Source organism: Colletes latitarsis, chromosome 7 (assembly GCF_051014445.1).
Source record: "Colletes latitarsis isolate SP2378_abdomen chromosome 7, iyColLati1, whole genome shotgun sequence".
In the NCBI taxonomy this organism is placed as follows: Eukaryota; Metazoa; Arthropoda; class Insecta; order Hymenoptera; family Colletidae; genus Colletes; species Colletes latitarsis.
In genome coordinates, this window is record NC_135140.1 from 7,990,851 (window position 1) to 8,011,284 (window position 20,434).

At 37.5% G+C, this 20,434-nt stretch overlaps 3 protein-coding genes across 6 annotated transcripts in view; 1 reads left to right on the top strand and 2 right to left on the bottom strand.

Annotated features, from left to right (window-relative positions):
* The window catches only part of LOC143344036 (uncharacterized), a 257,432-nt gene that overhangs the window by 103,610 nt on the left and 133,388 nt on the right, over positions 1-20,434 (bottom strand). The gene's annotated exons all lie outside the window — the stretch shown is intronic.
* Positions 1-20,434, top strand: part of LOC143344045 (uncharacterized) — a 42,674-nt gene that overhangs the window by 20,066 nt on the left and 2,174 nt on the right. Inside the window, exon 8 of one of the 2 annotated variants that reach the window (XM_076769626.1) lies at positions 15,103-15,121. The exons of the other annotated variant lie outside the window; for it this stretch is intronic. The gene's annotated coding sequence lies outside the window, so the exon portion shown is untranslated. Of the gene's footprint in view, positions 1-15,102; positions 15,122-20,434 lie in introns of those variants that run through there. 2 annotated transcript variants of the gene reach the window in all.
* The window catches only part of Gckiii (Germinal centre kinase III), a 196,434-nt gene continuing 177,181 nt past the window's right edge, over positions 1,182-20,434 (bottom strand). For all 3 annotated transcript variants that reach the window (XM_076769609.1, XM_076769608.1, XM_076769607.1), the window contains 8 exons: positions 15,112-15,277; positions 13,615-13,772; positions 11,916-12,101; positions 11,501-11,646; positions 10,256-10,517; positions 8,632-9,147; positions 7,478-7,704; positions 1,182-5,573 (listed from right to left, as the gene is read on the bottom strand). In XM_076769609.1, coding sequence (XP_076625724.1) covers positions 5,564-5,573; positions 7,478-7,704; positions 8,632-9,147; positions 10,256-10,517; positions 11,501-11,646; positions 11,916-12,101; positions 13,615-13,772; positions 15,112-15,277 — 1,671 coding nt within the window. In that variant the 3' untranslated portion in view covers positions 1,182-5,563. The remainder of the gene's footprint in view (positions 5,574-7,477; positions 7,705-8,631; positions 9,148-10,255; positions 10,518-11,500; positions 11,647-11,915; positions 12,102-13,614; positions 13,773-15,111; positions 15,278-20,434) is intronic.

Genomic DNA, 20,434 nt, shown 5'->3' on the forward strand with positions numbered 1-20,434 from the left:
TAATAAGTCCAGAAATATTAGGAACTTTGAACTACCATTGAAATCAAGGTCAATACAAGCAATTTGTATTACTTATTCGCAATTAACAACTACGAATCAAAGATATTTTAAAATATAATTCCAACAGCCTTTCTGTCACAAAAGTTAGCTTTTCAAGATAATAGATCATACATTTTTATTTATTACAAAACAGCAGGAATAATTTCAGATTTAAAAATAAGGCAGTATAGTTTCTACACTTTGACATTGCTTAATCTTGCAAAAACGAATATAGGCTACAAAACACGACGCCTGTACAACATATCCACACGAAACAAGTTCAATTAAAAAAGAGCTGACAAGTAAAATTACTTACCTGAAAACGAAACTTACCTTACCCCCATTTGTCATAAGTAATTCCAAGTATTCGGTTTAATATCACAACAAATTACTCTTTGGTAAAAAGAAATATTTCGATATTCTTAAACTTTTATCAGTCTTTGGATGCCACGTCAAATCCTCTTCGACAAATTTTCAACAGCCACTCTTCTCTGGTCTTCGGAATTTCTCCTCGAAACATTTCTAACCGAATTGCATAACTTTTTTGCGTTGCAACTGTACAGTTTCGTGCACCAAAGTAAGGAATAAACTTTGTACATGGTCCCCCGCTTTTTCCAGTGGTATCCCGAAGTAATTTTTGTTTTTCGAACGAAGACATTTGCGATTCCAATCGATTGTCCGTACCAGCGACGAAAGTAATATTTCGAGTTTCAATATTTCATCGTATTTATTATGACACTTTGCTGAAATTTTCACTGATTTCACTCCGGTTTGTTGGTCCCCGCGGGTATCGAGAAACGCGGCTCGTTCGTCGATTCGAAACAGAGTAGCCAGTACAGAGAAGCATCCGTCGATCGTGATTTATTTGATCTTTATTTCGTATTTGTACACGCCCTCGGCATGCCACATATAATCAATATAATACAGTCCAATGCAGCCAAGGTAGAAGTAAAATACAAAAAATATATATATATATATTTATATTCTACGTCGATAATTATTATTATTATTGTTACCACGATGTTATAACGCTGAATATATTATGAATAATAGCTAAGAATATCATACAAAGAAGAGTGCTGGTTACGGTAGGACACATAATTCGGATTGAACGCGGTGCGGTTTACGGATATTCTTCAGCGTTTTCTTGAGATCGCTGAGAGAAACGGCCGCGATGATCATCGTTTCTCGGTTATATCTCACTCCCTATCACCGTGTGTAACTGAAACCAACGATCTGCAAAATGAACGTTCGAAAACACAGCTCCCCTCGCGACGACCCGTAAAGAAGATTTACAAAGAAGAAAACCCCGAACGATCTCGATCCTCGTAAACGTTCGAAACAGAATGCAAAAGTTCCTTACAACGTTACGTATGGCTATTGCTAATAAATAAAACGCGCAGGTCGGTGCAAACTAGGTACGATTCGGTGTTTCGCGTGCTCACGGCTTGTCTGGGAACTCTCAGCGTTGCCAGAAAATTGGTGAAAATTGCATTAAAGTGTCAGCACATCTAGAATGTATTGACTAACGTGTTGCTATTGAATCGCGAGAAAAATGAAACGTTAATACTTTCGAAGAAGATGAACATTCTCTCTTTCGATACACAACGATCGTTATTATTCGGATAGATTAACCACTACGCCTCCGGGACCCCGATAATTTAAGCACACTGCTTGCACAGCCATATACGTTCGGTGCACGTTTTAAAAAGCCCTCGAAATTTAAGGATTCGTTCGATTCTTGAATGTTTAACGTCTAACGAGCAAAGCATTATCGGGAGACGAGATGATGGCACGCTACCAACGAGCCAAACGACGGAAGAGGCAAAGGGAATCGTCTCCACTCGATTGACTCTTGGTTATTATTGGGGCAAGTCGAGCATCAAGCCCTTAAACAAGCCAAGAACGATTCCCTCTGTCCCTTTCGTCGTTTCGTGGTTAGCGTGTCAGCATCTCATCTCCCACTGGTAATTACACAGCTCGACTAGTGTCATTCTTCCGTGGGATCGGGGTTGCGTTCGTTGCAAGGATCGGAAGAAGAGATACGGGAAGATAATTCGTTGAAACCTTTCGAGTTTTCTGAGTGTCTTTATTAGAGCGTAGCCGGTAAGCGTTTTATGGCAGCTTTACGAGGATGACTGGGGGGGTAGCGACCGTCGTAAAAGTCATCGAAAAGAAAACCTAACCCAACGGTGAAACAACGATAAGACGATAAATTCATAATATTAACAGTAGTAGAGTGTAGCGATTGATTAACTAAGATAATTCAACTAAAAGAAATAAAGGAAAAAAAAAAAATAACTAAGAAAAAAAGAGTGGTAAAATCCTCCTACGTACTCTGTCATCGTCTCTTGCATTCTTCTCGGTCCAGAGAAAATAAAAAGGGGGGGGGAGAAAAGGGTAACGCGTGGTAGGAGAACGGGTCGGTAAAGAGAAAGAACAAAAGAGGAGAGAATGGTAGAGCGTAGATCGGCGGTGTTCAACGTTCCGGGTTGTCGTCGTAGCTGACAATGTTTTTTACAACAATAATCGCAGGAGTATCGCGGCTCTCACCCATCGACCGCCTCGCTGACTGGAATAAACGCAACTACGTAACATGTGTCGCGGGGCTTACGATAGTTAGGTCTCTCTGTCGCCTCTCTTCTTCGTCCGTACGATTTTCCTGGCAATTAATAACTACGTCTCGTTACACTGTTCTGTTTACGCTAGCTCCACTCTCGCGCGACGCTAAACACTTTCTTCGTCTTTCTTACAATTTTTTTTTTTTTTTTAATCATTCTTGTATTCACATGCGCGCGTTCCTCTTCCCACTCACTCTCTCTTCATCTCTCGCACTCTCTATCACCCTCATGCTTTCCTCCGTCGTTTTGAATCTTCCGTGGCCAGGGTGCAGCGATCGTCGCTTTCGATGTTTTCGCGCCGTTCGCGGGCGACTCTGTTCGTACACACGATGACTGCCCTCATGATTCGATTAACTTTGTCCATCTATCTTCACGAGGAATATTTTTCTGCCTTTCTCTCTCTCTTTCTATATATATATATATATATAGATATAAATATATATATATATATATGTATATATATATATACTTTATAAAATACATTAGTTTACAAACAACGTGGATTAAGTGCCGACGTCCCGCGGGAGTTATCACAGCTCAGGTTCGATCGTGGAACGGCTCGACTAAGAACTCTACCCGGACAAACTAGTGGAAGAACTCTAAACTCGAAAAAACGAAAGCATATCTCAGTTTCGTTCGCGCCGCCGTTCGCCTCGACTATTCGTTAAATATCGCTGCTAGTGTTTCTTTTTTTTTTGTCATTTTGTCATTTTTTCTTTTCTTTTGAACCGAAGGGTCAGCTTTGAACGCGCCTAAGGGCTCCTTCGAACGAGATACTCGGCGATGAGGCACCAAGTTGTACAGTCAGGGCCCGACAGACTGCTACATTCGCCACGCTTCGTTGCATACAGTCGCGACAAAATCGACTCGTCGCTCGAGGCCACTTCCCCCGCCATAATCGCGCCAAACATGGCTTACATCGTCGCGTATAGTCAAATGGTGGGGATGGTTCCTCGATGGCCTCGACCAACCAATGCAGTGACTCGTAAAATATCATAGATCAGTGTTTCTCAAACTCCACCGTTCCCCTCGATGCAGGTAAATATATTTTAAATTAAAAGATTTTTAACACAGAGGAATAAATTTCTAGAAAGTTATCGAGCTTGCATGGTTCTTTTAGGATTTATTCAATACCGTTTAACCCCTTACCGTACAATGACGAGCCTGACTCGTTACAAGTACTCAATGTCAAGTTTCTCACTCGGCATCGACGACACATTTTTACATTGACGAAGTACTCATAAGACAAATCTATTCTTTTCCGTGGTCATTCCTTGTACGAGCAAATTTAAACAAAATTAAATATTGTAGGTTCGGCAAATTATTTGAAATTAAATCGTACGTCAAGGGGTTAACAATGAATCAACTCTTTTATCGAACAGTGATTCCTTGCTACTTGTCTCGCAAGTAATACCATCTTATCGCAACACAAAATCCCAATGGAATTCATAAAAAGGATAACTCGAACAATTTCGGACGTTGCAAATTTGAAAGTTTTGTAGTTTCTAGCTTTCGTCTCCAATCTTTTTTCTGAGCTCGTGGGTCATAGTTTGTGAAACACTGACGTAGACAGTACAAGAGTCTCGGAAAATATTCGGCGATGTTTGCCTCGTGGAATGGCAATCTGATAAGGAGGAAGGTCTGCGTCTCGTCTGAAAGAGGCCCAAAAGACGATTTTTTTCTTTTACCCTAGCTCTCTGTATCGTTACGAAGGAAACTAGTGCTACAAACGTAGGACAACGGGATCGTGTTACGGAGCTGCGCAACCGACTGGCAGAGACGTCGATCATCAGAACAATAAGACTATCTTATCGTGCTACATACATATTTACAAAGCCTCCGGCACGGAGGCATCCTCCTTCCTTCGACTTTTCCCCCCAAATCCGAAACGTGCACTAACGCAGGAAGCAACGGGAAGGCGCGTTCGCTCAAAGGACAGCTCTTTTGTTCTCCTGCTTGGATGCTGACGGAAACACTTTATCTCCGTCTCGCTTATTCCCCTCCCAGTGAAATTGTTTAAATAAATATGTTTTTATCTATTCGCGCGGCAGGAGGGCAGCATATGCGAACGCGAACTCGCTCGAAACCAACGCGATTCAGAACACGGCTATGATATCTCTGGTAAAGTCGTGGGTAGTGCATGTTCCGGATGTATCTACAATGAGGCAAGATCCTGTCAACGAATACCCTCTTTCCCCTGTTCACCAGACATCGGCTGAGCCTATAACTATATCTTTCCACTCTTCGAGGTTGCGTCGATACCGAACACGAAGAACGTACAAAGAATCCTGAACGGGGTTGGCTGCATGATTTGCAAAAATATTTCTCAACTATCTCCCTACGACTTGCGTTTCATATTTTTTTTCTTTTCGTAATTTTCCAAATACTAACTTGTTAACGATTCGGCGGGAGGGGGGGGGGGGGGGGGGGGGGCTAATATTTTTTTTTCTCAACTGGTAACTGTCGCCGTTACGCGAGGACAACTGGATGGTATAACCTTTTTTTTTTTTACTCTAGCAGATAAATTTGTAAATTTGCTTTCCGTTCTCGCAACGGAGGGACGATGCATCGTTTTCGCGAGTGAAAACAAGTTCGGAGTTCGGATTAAAATCGCGTCGCGATACGCTTCGCGTCCAGTCGGAAATGAAGAGAAGACTGTTAAGTGGAACGAAAGTTTTGCTGTTTGCTTTAGTTTTGGCGGACCAAAAGGGGAATTGAAAATGCCCGGGTCGTTGCAGCGACGTTCTTCTTCTACCTTCCTCTCACGTTCGGACCCGGCACTCGTCGACAACGTATCGGCTCGTACGGAATAATAAATCTGATAAACGAGAAATAACGAGTCGTTACAACGTCAGGATGTTCTCGGACCACAATCTCTTGCGAACCCTCGCCCTCTCGCGTCCCTACGTATCCCTGGAAAAAGCACAAGTTCATACTTCTGAAAATCTGAAATTCACAGAATTAAATATTCTTCATAATTATAATTCAAAGTAATTTGAACAAAGAAGCTTAACATTTTTAAATAATCTGACTTAATTTTAGTTTTTTTATTGACAGTTCTTAGAAGATCGTATTAAATTGTTTCTTTCCACTTCTATCTATTCTGCGTAAAAAAAAAAAACGACAAAGCGTAATTACAGTAGAACCTGTATTTATTATTCAGATTAATAGCTAAAGACGAAACTGATCTCTACGAATAAAATAACAAACTAATGTGTGTACAGCCACCCCTGGGAAAAATTTTAATGGAAGTTCTAACACGCATTGTTTGAATTTTTAATCATTAAAATCCATCAATCCGTCCAGACGTTATGGCCTTTTAAACATACGCATGAAATTTCGCGAAAACATTTCTGGCCAGACAGTATATTTTTGGTAAAGAATGTTTATTCACCACATATGATTGAAATTGATCCCTGCAACTGAAAATAATTTTTTTAGAACGATTTGAAATTTTTTTTTTTCGTCGAAAAATTTAGGCACCTATCTCCTGTCGATTTTACTTAAAAATTCGTTTTTGATTTTTAATAATTTTGTTTGACGCTCTACAGAAAAGTTGTCTAATACTTTTTTGTAGGTACCCATGGGCTCTACTTCAGAAAAAAGTTTCATTGAAATATACTCACTATTGTAGGAGTTATGGCTGTTTGAAAATTGGACCATTTTTATGGGGTTTTTCTCATTTTATGGTGTCACTGATCAACTTTTCGAATATTTTTGCAATTTCCACATATTCTCCATCAAAATACACGTAGTTTGCTTTTTTAAACATTAAAATCGTCCAATCCGTTCAGGAGTTATGACATTTTAAAGATTCGCATAAAATTTAGGGGTAACATTTCTGACTAGAAATTATATTTTCGGTAAGGAATTTTTTTCTCGAAAGTGCATAGGAATTCTGGGGTATGTCTATTCACCAAAAATGATTGTAATTGACCCCCGCAACCAAAAATAATTTTTCCAGAATGATTTGAAATCTTTTAATTTCGTCTAAAAATTTCAGTACCTACTTGAATTTTTTTCTCGAAAATGGGTAGGATTTCAGGGGTATGTCTATAGACTAAAAATGATTATAAGCGACTCCCGCAACTGAAAATAATTTTTTTAGAACGATATGAAATTTTTCTTTTTCGCCGAAAAATTTCAGGACCTACACGAATTTTTTTCTCGAAAGTGCATAGGATTTTGGGGATATGTCTATTCACCAAAAATGATTAAAATTAACCCTCGTAACCGAAAATAATTTTTCCAGAATGATTTGAAACTTTTTAATTTAATTTTTTAATAACTTTTTAACGAAGCCTCAATCAAGAAATTGATATTCTTGAATTTCGTCTTATTTTGGCCTCTAGAATTTCCCATTAAAATTTTTCCCAGGGGTGGCCAAACACCCTGTATAAAAAGCACAATGTAGAGATAATTATATCAAGCATATGTCCTCTTCACAAAGGAAATTATTATTTCTAGATCTAAGTTACAAGAAATGTATTTTAAAGTTAAGGAATTATACTTATAAAAAGTTTTATGATACAATGTTTAATTAATTTGGAAAACTGTGCAATTGCTATTACCAATATTATACATATTTTTTTTCCAAGTTAGATCAAAAAATGGTAATCTTTTTCCAGAAGAGTATGAACTATGGTTAATCGGAATCAATTTTATGATATGTTCAGATAACAAAACGATCGAATGCTAGAATGTAAAGCATTCGAATAAGGGTGATTCGGATAAAGAAGGTTCTACAGTAATTATAATGTTTCAAACAAACATGTTGTTCGTTGTGCAAATAAATTTACAAGGACTTAAAACGTTACCTTAGAATAACCTTCTCCATCAGCATAGACAAACGGCCCTCCGAGTGATTGGCAGGAAGTAAGGACTTAAGGAGTTCTCTGATGAGGGCTTCGGTCATTCCCGGTGAAGTGCGTTCCGCTGTCTCGAACGCACCGCGTAGTTCGTCTATCGCGCTTACATTCTTACGAATACCACTTCCGCCCTCGCCATTATTATCTCTTGCCGAATATTGATGCTTCCGTTGAAGCTGCGACAAATAAAGAGAAAGAAAGATGTATTTCAAAGACGGCGTAAAATCTGCCTTGTCTTTCAGAGCTACGGACGAAACAAAATATGGAGCTACTTTCAGGTTATCGTGCCAGATCCAACAATAAAGTTTCAAGAGCAATTTTGTTTCCATTCTTCGTGAAAGCAGTTGCATTCGCTTGCTGTGTAGTTTAAGCCCCCATAAAACTATCTATAAAATTGTCACGTGTTTTTGTAGAATTTAAAGCTTTGCCATTTTTGTATTTATCGAAATTTTTAGTTCTCCCTAGTTCCTATTATAAGTACACATTTCCTAATATAGATACTTTCTCCCTTTCTGTATCCGACAAAAGGATTAGATGGGATCGAGGGTAGAGCTAATAGAGCATCCTTTTTAGAAGAGCCATTAAACAAGAAGCTATAACAACTACGATTTTCAATATTTTTGGATGAAAAAAATACTGCACATACTTGCAAGATAAATAAATCTGCCAAATCTCGATGCAAAATAGCCTGCTTACCATTAAAAAAAAAATCGCGAAACCGAAAAAACGACAATCTAGACAGAATTTGTGTCGTTTGTCATGAAGTTGTGGCGCTGCTTCGCCGCGAATAGGACGTGGAGAATTCGTAGGAGGACAAAAAAGGAAAGGAGGGGGCGTGTTTCGTCCGGGCCTGCTAGTGGACTCATCAGTAAGGCTTTCCAACAGGCTCTGCCTTAAACGACTGAGATATTGGATCAACCGAGAGGTCAGTCGAGCGCTTGTGAGAGCGCGACCCCTCTGGTGGCGAGCACGGGAGGCGACGCCACAAAGTTCATTAAAAAATTCATTAAAAATCTCCTTCTTCGCAAGCCGTTCGATAAGTACACGCAATAAATTGTTTGCCGATCTCTGTTGTAATTCATTTACGTAAGAAAGCTATTTACCTCGGAAAGGAGAGGTAAAACGACGTCGGAAAGAGCTGTGCTTCGCGGATGTTTCTGTTCCTGCGAGCTTCTCGGTCTCTGTTTGTCTTCGTCGGGCCTGTGGTCTACCATAGGTACGACAGGTACGTCTAGTTTGCTACACCTCTTCTCCTTCGAACCGAAATCCCTTTCCTGGACTTCTCTGTCCCTTTCTCGATCTTCTCTCCTCAGCATCCTCAGCGTCGAGTCCCACTCGGCAGGTGCTTGTTTGCTACTCCTATTTTCCTTCGAACTGAAATCCGTTTCCCGGACTTCTTTGTCCCTTTCTCGAACTTCTCTCCTCAGCTTCCTCCGCATCGAGTCCCACTTGTCAGGTACGTCTAGTTTGCTACACCTCTTTTCCTTCGAACCGAAATCCATTCTCCGGATGTCTCTGTTCCTCTCTCGATTGTTTCCCCTCAGCGTCGACTCCCAATCGATGTCGCGTGTCTCTCGCGTGTCTACTGGCGGCGGTGGCGCAGCCTCGTGCGGCCGTGACTGGAAAATGCAATTTAACACAATCATTATTAAAAACAGTGATGCTCCAATCTGCTCAGTATCCGAAAACGGCGATGTATCCGCGAAAAAGTCCAATTTTCTTCATTCTAAACATTGTTTATCCCTACAGACTGTTTAAAAACGTTAATTTTTACACAGAAACTCGACGTTTCTATTCTTCTCGGAAAGCTGTTTTTGCAGTTCATATTCTCCTTCCAGCAAAGAATGATATTACAATGATTTTATTTTGTACTGTATGAATGTTGCACAGAAAGGTACATACTTTATTTTAGAGTAAAAACAATTGATCAAAATTTATTATAATTTTAAACATAGGTAATCAAAAAGAACCAATTTTAATATGCAGTTATCGTAAGTTTTACGGACTTGTAGTTTATGTTCATTTCTTTGGTTTGAATCCTATTCTTATTATTACTATTTTCTATTATTTCCTTCATTATTTACATACATTAAATAATTAAGGACATTATGCAGCAGTGAAACTTTCATAATAAATACATTTCACTTTTTTTCTTTAATTAAATAATATAAAAATTATTAAGCAAAATTAACGTTAATAGTGCCAATAATCGTTCATAAGCTTGTTTTTGTGGATTTATGCACTTTAATCGTCATTTTCGAACACTGTGCGACGACTGCACTTGTTTTGAAGAAAGAATGCTTACTTTCCCGTTTATTTTACTGGAGGAGCCCTTTAAGTACAGTAATCCCTCTCCAATGTTCGCATTTCAAGCGAAAAATGCTTGTAGTTCATTGTAATTTACAATGCTTTACAATCGCTTTGCATCTCTATCGTATGTATAATTTGGAAAATATCAAAATATTATTTTCGTTCTTTCAGTGATTAATTGTACGATGGCGACTTAGAAATGGGGATTTCGCGAACAATATCGAGGGAAAGGCTAGCGAACATTAGCGAGGGTGCTTAGAGGCGGCCTAATCTAAACCAGGACACGAGAGGTCCTGCTTCAAATAATTATCTTAGGGAGTCACAAACGAATATTATTCCATACAACGAAGGAGCCTTTTATTCGAAGCACGTTTCAGAGAAATGGATAATTGCGATCGTTGGGAAAAGGACTCTTACCGGCGTGTGCTTTGCTTGGCCATCGCGCACCGAGTCCCGCGATTCGCTTCTATAATGATTCAACGTGGAATCCTTCGGCGGAGACCTCGAGGCTCCGTTGGCATGTGGCTTCGTTTGCTGATTGTCATTGGAGGATCTGTGATTCGAGGCTGGTTGCTCGTCCAGTGGCAGAATGGGCACCACGGAACCCTTCACTCCGTGTGGACCCTTCACGGTCATTATCCATGGTTCGTCCATGTCGCTATCCTGTTTCGATTCCTCCCTGCGAACAGAAACAACCATCATGACACCATTTCTCATTACTAAGCTTACCAATTCTTCAAACTGTGATCTCTTTTACCCATTTTATGCAATTTTGGTCAGATCACGTCTAAAGAAAACGACCCTTATTTACTCCCACAGAAACTTAAAAACATGTATTGTATAATATTTAGAATAAAACAATTGCATGCAACTTCTATAATCTTTAATATCTTTGTACGAAAAAATTGTGGATACTCTTTCTAACACACTTGATATCTTTAAACTTAATGTATTTAGAATAAAACAATTGCATGTAACTTCTATAATTTTTAATATTTTTGTACGAAAAAATTATGGTCACTCTTGTAACAAGTTTGACATTTTTAAGATATTTTAAATTTAAAAGAAAGATTCAAAGAACGAAATTTTATAATATGGAGAAGCATTACCAATAATGAACTTCATTAATTAGGTAATTAACACTAGAACTACTGTAAGTGGTCAAAATGATTCGTGATTTCTAATAAAAACTGTAAAATATTTACTGGATTTCTGGAAATGTACCGTGGTTTTTTTTATCAGAAATATCACAAACATTTATTTACCCATTGCATTATATATTTCTTCAAACATCTATCGTTTTAATTTCTTCGGTACAAATAAATACACCATAACTGTCCGTATTTCTAGCGTTAAAAGTCACGTGGGCAATCGGGCCTTAGTTTATAGCTGGCAAAATCATAAATTCTATAAAATCGTCGTCGAACCACCATAAACTGTTAGTTCAAAACCCAATAATAGATCAAGACTAACAGTTACACTATTTAGAATCACAGATCAAACTGACACTACAATACAAACAAAACCATGTCAGCGATGTTCACGTTTGAAAATACAAAGGACTACTACAAACTCGAACTTTGACGATCCAATTTTTCCTTTTAAACGTTAGTATGTAAATGATCATCGGTCCTAATATAAAAGGCACGCGTCGATACTCACGAGTCCGAATTTTCGCTCTCGGTCTCGGATTCCTCGCTGCGCTGGGACTTCCACTTCTTGTACCGGTCTATGAGGTCGATCAGGTACGAGTTCTTTTTCGCCTTTCTGATGAACTGGAACTTTAACAGTTCTTTCGCCGTTGGCCTCTGAAGCAATCACGAAAAGAACAATTCATCGCGCGGTCCGTAAAGAAACGAGAACGTATTCGAGGAAGCAGATACGAAATAACCGAGTGCAGGCTAGCTTTCGGAGGACATCTCCCGCTGAATTCTCGGGGCCGGAAGCCGCTGACAAAAGCAGACTGCAAAGATTGTTCGCAAAGTACGTGCTGGTAGAATGGAAAATTAGCAGAGCCGCCGCGAGCATGTAATCGCGTCCGTGTCGGACGCGTCTCGCTGGATGGAGATCAACTCACGTTTTCGGGGTCCTTGTTCAAACAGGCCTCGACGAACTCCTTGAACTGCTTCGTGTAATTTCCAGTCAGTTGCGGGGGATTGTTCTTCGGTATGAGGAACAGGACCCTCATGGGATGGAGCTCGCTGTTCGGCGGTTCTCCCTTGGCCAATTCGATCCCCGTGATGCCCAACGACCAAATGTCAGCCTGCGGAATAAGCGTTACCCGTTTTACGATCTTCGCGAGGCGTTAACGAGATGCTAATGACTTCGTGACCGCTCTTTCCGCCTTCCAGAAGCCCGTCGAAGGAGCCAAACAGGAACAAGAGGTTCTTTTTATTATTAGGTTACGCAATGAGTCCGTTATTTTACGTTATTATGTTCTCTTACTGCACATTTAGAATGGATAAAGTAACAGTAACCATGTGGAAGAATATCGTTTGATATTTATCCATCGTTCATATTTAAGAAATAAATTGTTTGACATCGAGATAACGTACGAAAAATTATTGCAGCCAAAATATATCAACCATTGTATTCGTTAAACCATGTCTCACTAGATATCTATTTAATCATTAATATCGAAGAAATCAATAAACAAATATCTGGATTTTGTAATGCATAAAACAATGACTTTTAATGTAAAAAAATATTTAAATTATCCAAAAAGATGGCAGAAGATCGGAGAATGAAATTCAACATATAACATTGATCGAGTTTTATAAAAAATTGACCGTCTTTGACATTCTTAGGAAATCAATACACAAATATCTGGATTTTGTAATATACAGGGTGTTCGTCCAACCCTAGGAGAAATTTTAATGTGAGATTTTAGAAGCCAAAATAAGATTAAAATCAAGAATATCAATGTCTTGACTGAGGCTTCGTTGAAAAGTTATTAAAAATTTAAATTCATTCCGAAAAAATTATTTTTGGTTGCGGGGCTCAATTACAATTATTTTTGGTGAATAGACATACCCCCGAAATCCTACCCAGTTTCGAGAAAATTGACATTTTCGAGACGTGTCTTACAAATATTGTTAAAATTGTTGCACGCTTATTAAACTTAATTTAGCATTATCGTCATATTTGTATATTATTTTCGACATAAAACTGTTTTGAAATCTTGCATATAACTGTCCTCTTTTGATCATTAAATATTTTTATATGCAATTATCGTATATTTCTTTCATATTTCCATATCATATTTAATTCCATTTCTCCCGCAATAATATCAATTCCGGATGAATGTGTATAGAATTTACACGTTAATCTACACACGTGTACGCTCTGAACAATGATTACAAGCATAAAGGAAGTCAGAAGTACAGACATTAAATAAGAGTAGCTCAAGAACAGAGTAATTTGCCACATTGCCTTCTTTTTCGTGCGAAAATAAACCTCAAAATGGCGGTGACTCCTATTAGTTATGCTATTCTCGTTCGTTACGGAGCTAATATTGGCTTTGGGAACGACTGCATGGTCAGGATATGGAGGAGAGGCGGGATTAAAGTTTCCAGAAGTTGTTTTCCCCGGACAACGAAACCGTGCTAAAACCGACCAAGTTAAGTTAGTGGCGAGAAATGAAATTAAATCTGCAGGATTACGCGACCCCCCGCGGTTGTAGTTCGCAAATATTGTCTTCGAAACTATGATAATGAGATTAAAAATATGCCCCCCGACTTTAGAGACCGCGTTCACCTTGGTAACAGTCTAATTACCTTGGCATCGTAGGCGGATTGTTTGATTACTTCCGGTGCCATCCAGAACGGTGTTCCAACGAAGGTGTTTCGTTTGCTGGTCGTGTTGGTCAACTGTCCGGCCACACCGAAGTCGGCTAGCTTGACCTCTCCCATTTCGCTCAACAGAACGTTCGCAGCTTTGAAACAAAATACAACGACTGTTATCAAAACGATCCCACAATCCAATCAAATATTGGGTTGTGTAATAAATTCGTTCGCGTTTCTTTTATAAAAATAGTAAATACCGAGTATTTTGTTCCACGACCTTCTGTAATTTATTCCTTTATAATTTATAATGCTTTAATAATTCCTTTGTAATTTAGGCAATTTATTTCTTTATTCAAAAATTTAAATACAGGCGTTTCCGAACGATTTTTTATTGAGAAAATTATGCAAGGCACGAAATAAGTAAAAATTAGGTTGGGCAAGGTCTGGTGAGGGAGGTAAAACATTTCAAGCAACCTGCAATAATTTATGACTGTACCTTATCATTGTGAAAAAACAACTCTTTTTTTTGATATCTGTAATAGCAGTTTTGCCTGTATGATCTTAAAGTATCTCTGATTTTTTACATAATTTTCCATATACTAGAACAAAAGTTACAACAAATCAATTGAAAATCACGTTTTACCCTATTGCTACCGTTAGAGTAAAGCTAGAGGGTTGAAATTTGGCAGAAATTGTTATTTTGTGAAAAGCTACTAATTGGTATGTTAATATACCCTTTGGTATAGGTACTTTGCTCCCATTTTCAATACTGAATCATTGTTTAATTTCATTAGAGAAATCTTTCTTTTTTCTTATGTGTGATATGCAGACCAGTTTTTGATAGCAGATATTTTATTATCTTAGAAATATTTGGAATTGATTTCTTAGTTTCTTCTATATACAATTTATGCAGAATTTGATGAATTTGTCAATGAAGATTAGTGAATATGAATTATCTATTAGAAAATTTTCAACAATCTGTGTTTACGTTATAGATTATTGCAAAAGAAGTTAATGTACTTATCAAGTTAATTTTTAATATCTTCCTCTGATTTTCTTTTTATAATACAGATATTTAGTTTAATATAGTAACATAAGTTTGTATATAGATATCACTAATATCTAACTAACATCCTTCATAATAATAATTATTTAAACTATGTTTATTGTGTTCAGAGCCACGTATCTTCGACAATTTTGCATTTTTTAAGGAGGATTTTAATTCATACGACGCGTAGTACTATTACGAACAAAATGTCGTTCGATGACCGTACAAAGTCGACAAACCGTAACGAAAAAAAAGTATTTGTATCTTGAAATGTTAAAGAATACATGTGAAAAGTGGCGAAAAGTTTCATCAAGATCTTCTGTTATAAAAAAATTGTCAAATATCACTTCTCGTTTTACCATTTTACATAAGCCCCCCCCCCCTGAAGAGACATTAAAAGCTTATTATTTTTCGCCTTCTTCTTTTTCCAGTAAATGCACCTTTAATATCGCGATGAAGCTTCCGCTCGCTGTGAAGATAATCCAGCCCTTTGAGCACCTCGCGCAATATCACCGCGATGTGCATTTCCTCGAAGCTACCGGCCTTCATCAAGTCCAGGGCCGAGCCGCCACCCAAGTACTCCATAATAATCCATAGTTTCGTTCCCTGCAAACAGAGAAAGATTCACGGTTGTACGCATCCGTCCGAAAAACGCTTCTGCGTCTGGAAACTTCGTTCCCTTTTTTGGCTTCGAAACTGTCAGCCATTTTGTACAATGCCACCAACAGTGTCGGGTAAAAATGGAATCTGAATAATAATTAACAGCTACGATAAACGATTGACGTTTACGATCACCAAGTACTCCGTATTCATCGTCGATGTTTAACAAAAACAATGGGGTTGAAGTTTCCATTTCGAACATTTCATATATCGAAAGTAAATCTAATATTATTATAGAAAGCATATACCTATATTATATTATCTATTTTAATATGAACAATTTATTTTTCTCTAGAATTATTCGAACAAGCTTTTGTATAAGTAAACTTTTGTTCAAATAAAAATCTACACCATGTCTGTGAATGGAAGAAAAATTTATGTAATACGTAAATCGTGTATTTAAAATTACAAATACGTATGATAGATTTAAAATATACCAATTAAATTTTCATACATGTGTAAGTATGTATACTACGCAGTGATTAGAATAAATTTTTTCTTCGTCAGCCTTAAGCAACTATAACAGTTATTATTCGTTTTAGCATACTTTGCTACATTTTTTAATTAAATTTTACTATTCTTGAACTCGTTATCAAGACTGATGTAACATAAATTTTGTTGGTATTTTCTCTAAATTTTCTATGAAATGGTTTTTAAATCAAGTTTTTCATAAATTTTTGTTTAAACTTTATACATATACATAATTCCTATACGACAAAATGATTCTCCATCCTGAGAGTATAATGAATCAGTCACTATGTGCTTTTTACGTGTTGCTTTTGCAATCTTATTACTTGAAAATCGATTAATTTCTTTTTTATTCGACCATACAACGCGTTTCTAATTATCGACTGATCAATTTTCATATTTTTTTTTTTGCAAAAGTTATATGAGCTTTAATGTTTCGCTTCGATAATACGGGCTTTTCTTCTTTCCAATTACTTAAAAACTAATTTCTTTAAGAACTCTTCCAAGTCCCCATTAGCCATAACGTACACCTACACTCTTACTTTATTCTGTCAATATTTTCGATGAGGATCCAGGAATGGCGTAACAATATTTCCTCTCTCTAATCGCACATTTTCTCGGACACTTTACTTATTGCAACTCTTTCTTATTACAAGAAAATTATTCTCGTAACCATATAATAGAGTTTTATGAAAAATAGTAAACCTCTTCTTGTTCGACACTTCCCTTTTTTTTTGGCAAAACCATTGTGTCATCGTTACAAAACTTCTTTGATTTTGTATTAAAATGTTTTTTTTTTTACATTTATTGTGAATCACTACTATAAATCACTATTATATTTCCCTTCTGTAACAATATGGTTTTAAATTTATTATTAATTATTAATAATGCCGTGGACTTCAACGACGAGGGGTCGTTTTATCCCTGGTTATCGAATCCCACAGTCAAGAATTTCACTTTTCTAATAAAGACTCTTCTAATCCATAGCTATTAAAATTATTACAAAATATGTATTTAATCATGTACACATACAAATAAATCTATTAATGTTATAAGCATTTAAAAATATAAGCAAAAATATAAGCAATGCTCAAAGTAAGATACGAATTATCTTATTTAAGGGTCGAGACAACCCTCTACAAATCTCCCATCTAATTAATTCTATTAATAAAATTTGCATAAAGATTCGCAGTCTAATTAACAGAAATAGTGTTTCGAAAGTATCCAGGCCATAGTTAAAGCAATCTTCTATAAAAATAGCAAATAAATCGATTGATGTTCAATTCTAATTACCAATTGGAGGGACGCTTATTCCAAATATACTAATTTGAAAATGCACTCATCCGGGATCGCGGCCAATTAGCGAAAATAGACATTTTCTGATTCGCGAAACTGGTCTATTTTAAGGGTAAAAGTGAGGGGCCTTGAGACGAGTTGATAGAATCACTTCCGGAATCCTATAACGCGGAATGGTCAATGAAAAGAAGGAAAGAAGAAGGAAAACTAGATCAAATTTAGCTTTTATCCTGCACTACCAGCTCCTGGCGCGTTAGCGGCTTTTTTTTTACAAATTACGTTTGCCATTCGCAAACGGCGCGTCTTCGTTGGTAGACCATCAATCTTTGTTGCCCTAATGGCCGTGCCAACGCAGACCGCACCTTCCGCGATAATTATATCCGACATCGATGTCCAATCGGTGTGCTACCAGCGTTACGCATCGGCGTAAGGCTGACTCATCGATTATCCGATAATCGACAGATTAATCACTGGCTCGCACAAGGATGTTCAAGATTCCCGCTCTTTGGTCACCGGCTTGTGAAAGAATCACTAAGCGCGATCGAAACAGGATGATGACTCTGGTATAACCGGAGGATGATCATCTTCACGCTGCGGAAGAACGGTAGTCAAGGTAACGGCGCAACGGAGACAAATAAACGGTTCATTGGATCTATCGATGATGGATCGATTCAATCTTTCAACGATGGATAATTTAAACTTTTCACGAACACCGATCGTGGCGAGGGATTGAGCGGAAACGATAATTTTAGGTCTTAGTTGTCAAAATAAATACGAAAAAAATTGTATAGCGTTAGATTCTGATAAATATGAGGTCACGGGGTCGATTACAGGCATTTTCCCAATTGTTTTTTACCACAAAGGTAGCTCGATATCTGAAATGTGTGACTCGGGAGTTCGTTTCATATCTAAATTCGATATTTAAATTATCGTTGTTGAAGTTAAGTCTTGGCTTTATCAAGTTTTCATGGACACTGCTTACTTATGAGGTCAACGCTTATATGGCTATCATTATTGTAAACCATACTATTCTTATCGTTTCATTTTTCTGTACTGTAATCATACGTACACTCAAATGGGGTTACTCGTAGAATAAATTATTATTGTATAATAAAAAAAACTTCCGTAATCTTTCATGGTTTTGCGAAGCATTAATATGCTTAAAATTTAAAAACAAGAGGTATTCATGAATTTTCTACAGGAAATATGTGATATTAAAATTTCAGTGATAGTCAAATATTCAAATGGTAAACAATTCAAATAGTCTGAGTCCTAGTTATAAGAAATAATTATTACGAATTTTATCGTTTCCTTTAATAATACATAATGCTTATAACACATAATCAAAAACTATCACATTATCTCGTGCGAACTAATCAATAATATGTACATAGATTGCTTACTTTTTAACCACTTTACAAGCAATTTTACGTGAAAATATTTTTTTAAATTAAATTTTCTATCAATTCGATATTCCACAATTGTACGATACAATTTTTAGAAAAATACTTGTCATAATTACCGAGGACTGAAAACATTAAGATAGAAAACGTTATAATAAATTTAATGTTTTGAAGGATCCATGAATAACTGCAGCTGTTTTTATCGCGCAGAAATACTGCTGCGTATAATTTAGGCGGTACTAGAATAAATAGGCTGACTAATTTAAGTTCACAAGAAGCTCGAAGCTTTCGATCAGTGAACTGACCTATATTGGTGCACTATTGATGGGATCCATTAAAGAGCTATTTAAAGCGTTTATAACGGCAGGAAAGCCAGAAAGTTTACTCTTTTAAGATCAGAGGATGTCGCTATGTTTCGTGAATTAATGAAACGTACAAACATTGATCAGACATGGATTGGCAGCTAAATTTCGAGAATAAATCGTTTGCAAAATCGGTCGATTATATAAATACTCAGTCAGTCGTTAATAATTCGGGTACAGTTAGGACAGTGGTCATTGAACTTGAAGGATCGTTCACCAATTTACGACATCTTCTTAAGGGAGGAGGAAGAGGTCAAATGAATGTGACAATTCGCGACATGGATCAAGCGTGACGTAACATTGTCGAAAAAATTTCTTTTTTTGCAGAATTATAGTGTGCAAGCTAACATTTAGCTATTTGACTTTTAATAGCCGTGGTTCGTAGTGCGTTCAAATTAGTTTGCAATTGAAAAAATGAAGTTGACCTTCGTTTAACCTTGATGTCATCATCCAAAGTTAACTTTTTTTTTATATCAAAATAAATCATTTTTGATACCATATAACCTAGTAAAAACAGGATTTCGATATCTCGTATAGTTCTCGAAAAATTCTTGGGTAAAATAGCTACTTTCATCTACAATTTTACTTGTTGAATTTGTAGTTTCTTTCATTATTGAAAATAACGACTTACAGATAGGCAGAGAGAAAGATGTTGATTCCGCAAGTTTAAAGTAATAATTGTTTAATATATGTCAATGTAATAAAAAAAAATTGACTTTTTTGATGTCTCACATGAGACTACCCCCTTAATTGAACTAATATTCTAAATCGTTATTTTAAGGGGTCCATAAACTTCATTCAAGTGTTAAGAGGAGTCTACGGAAGAAAAAGGTTAAATGACCTATTTGATTAATTTACAGTTTCCAGAAAATTAGATTAATCTAATTCGAATAATCTAACAGAGCCAATTTTCATAAAAACCATCGAGCGTTGATCCCCACAACTCAAAGACATATTCATACGTATCATCCCCCATAGTTTACACCCTCACAGATTCTACTCGAACAGTGTCCCTAAGATTTCCTCGTAGCTCGAATCCAAGACGTCGCAGTTAGATTATTAGCCCTAAATCAAACGAAAGGGAACGGAGAACGTCTTCGAGAAGAACTCCCGAAGACCTCGATCACGTTTCAGCCGTCACGAAGGACTCGAGGTTGACAACGTCCGACACTTTATGGGGTATAATTTTCACATAGCAAGCATACGGTGCCCAACGCGACCAGCGGCCCCGTACTCGCGATACGGGGCGAGCCTGTGTATGGTTGCCCATAAAATGGCACCATTTATCATCGTCCTACGGTCAGAACGCGCAACGCAGCGGGCCGGCTGCGTTTATTCTCATGTAGATCCTCGTCTACGTAGGTGGTCGGGCTCGCGAGGGTTCGTTCAACCCGGTTTTCAACCAGGCCACTTCTGCAGACGCAACCGGGGGTTGCTAAATCATTCCCCTATCCGCCAGACACTTCTTTCTCCCTTCGCGTTTCGCTTCGAGAACCGAAAAGGGGCGGGTGACGATGGGGGTTGAACGCGGACCGAGGCATTACGACGCTTTTCTTGGATTTCACTTAGCCGGA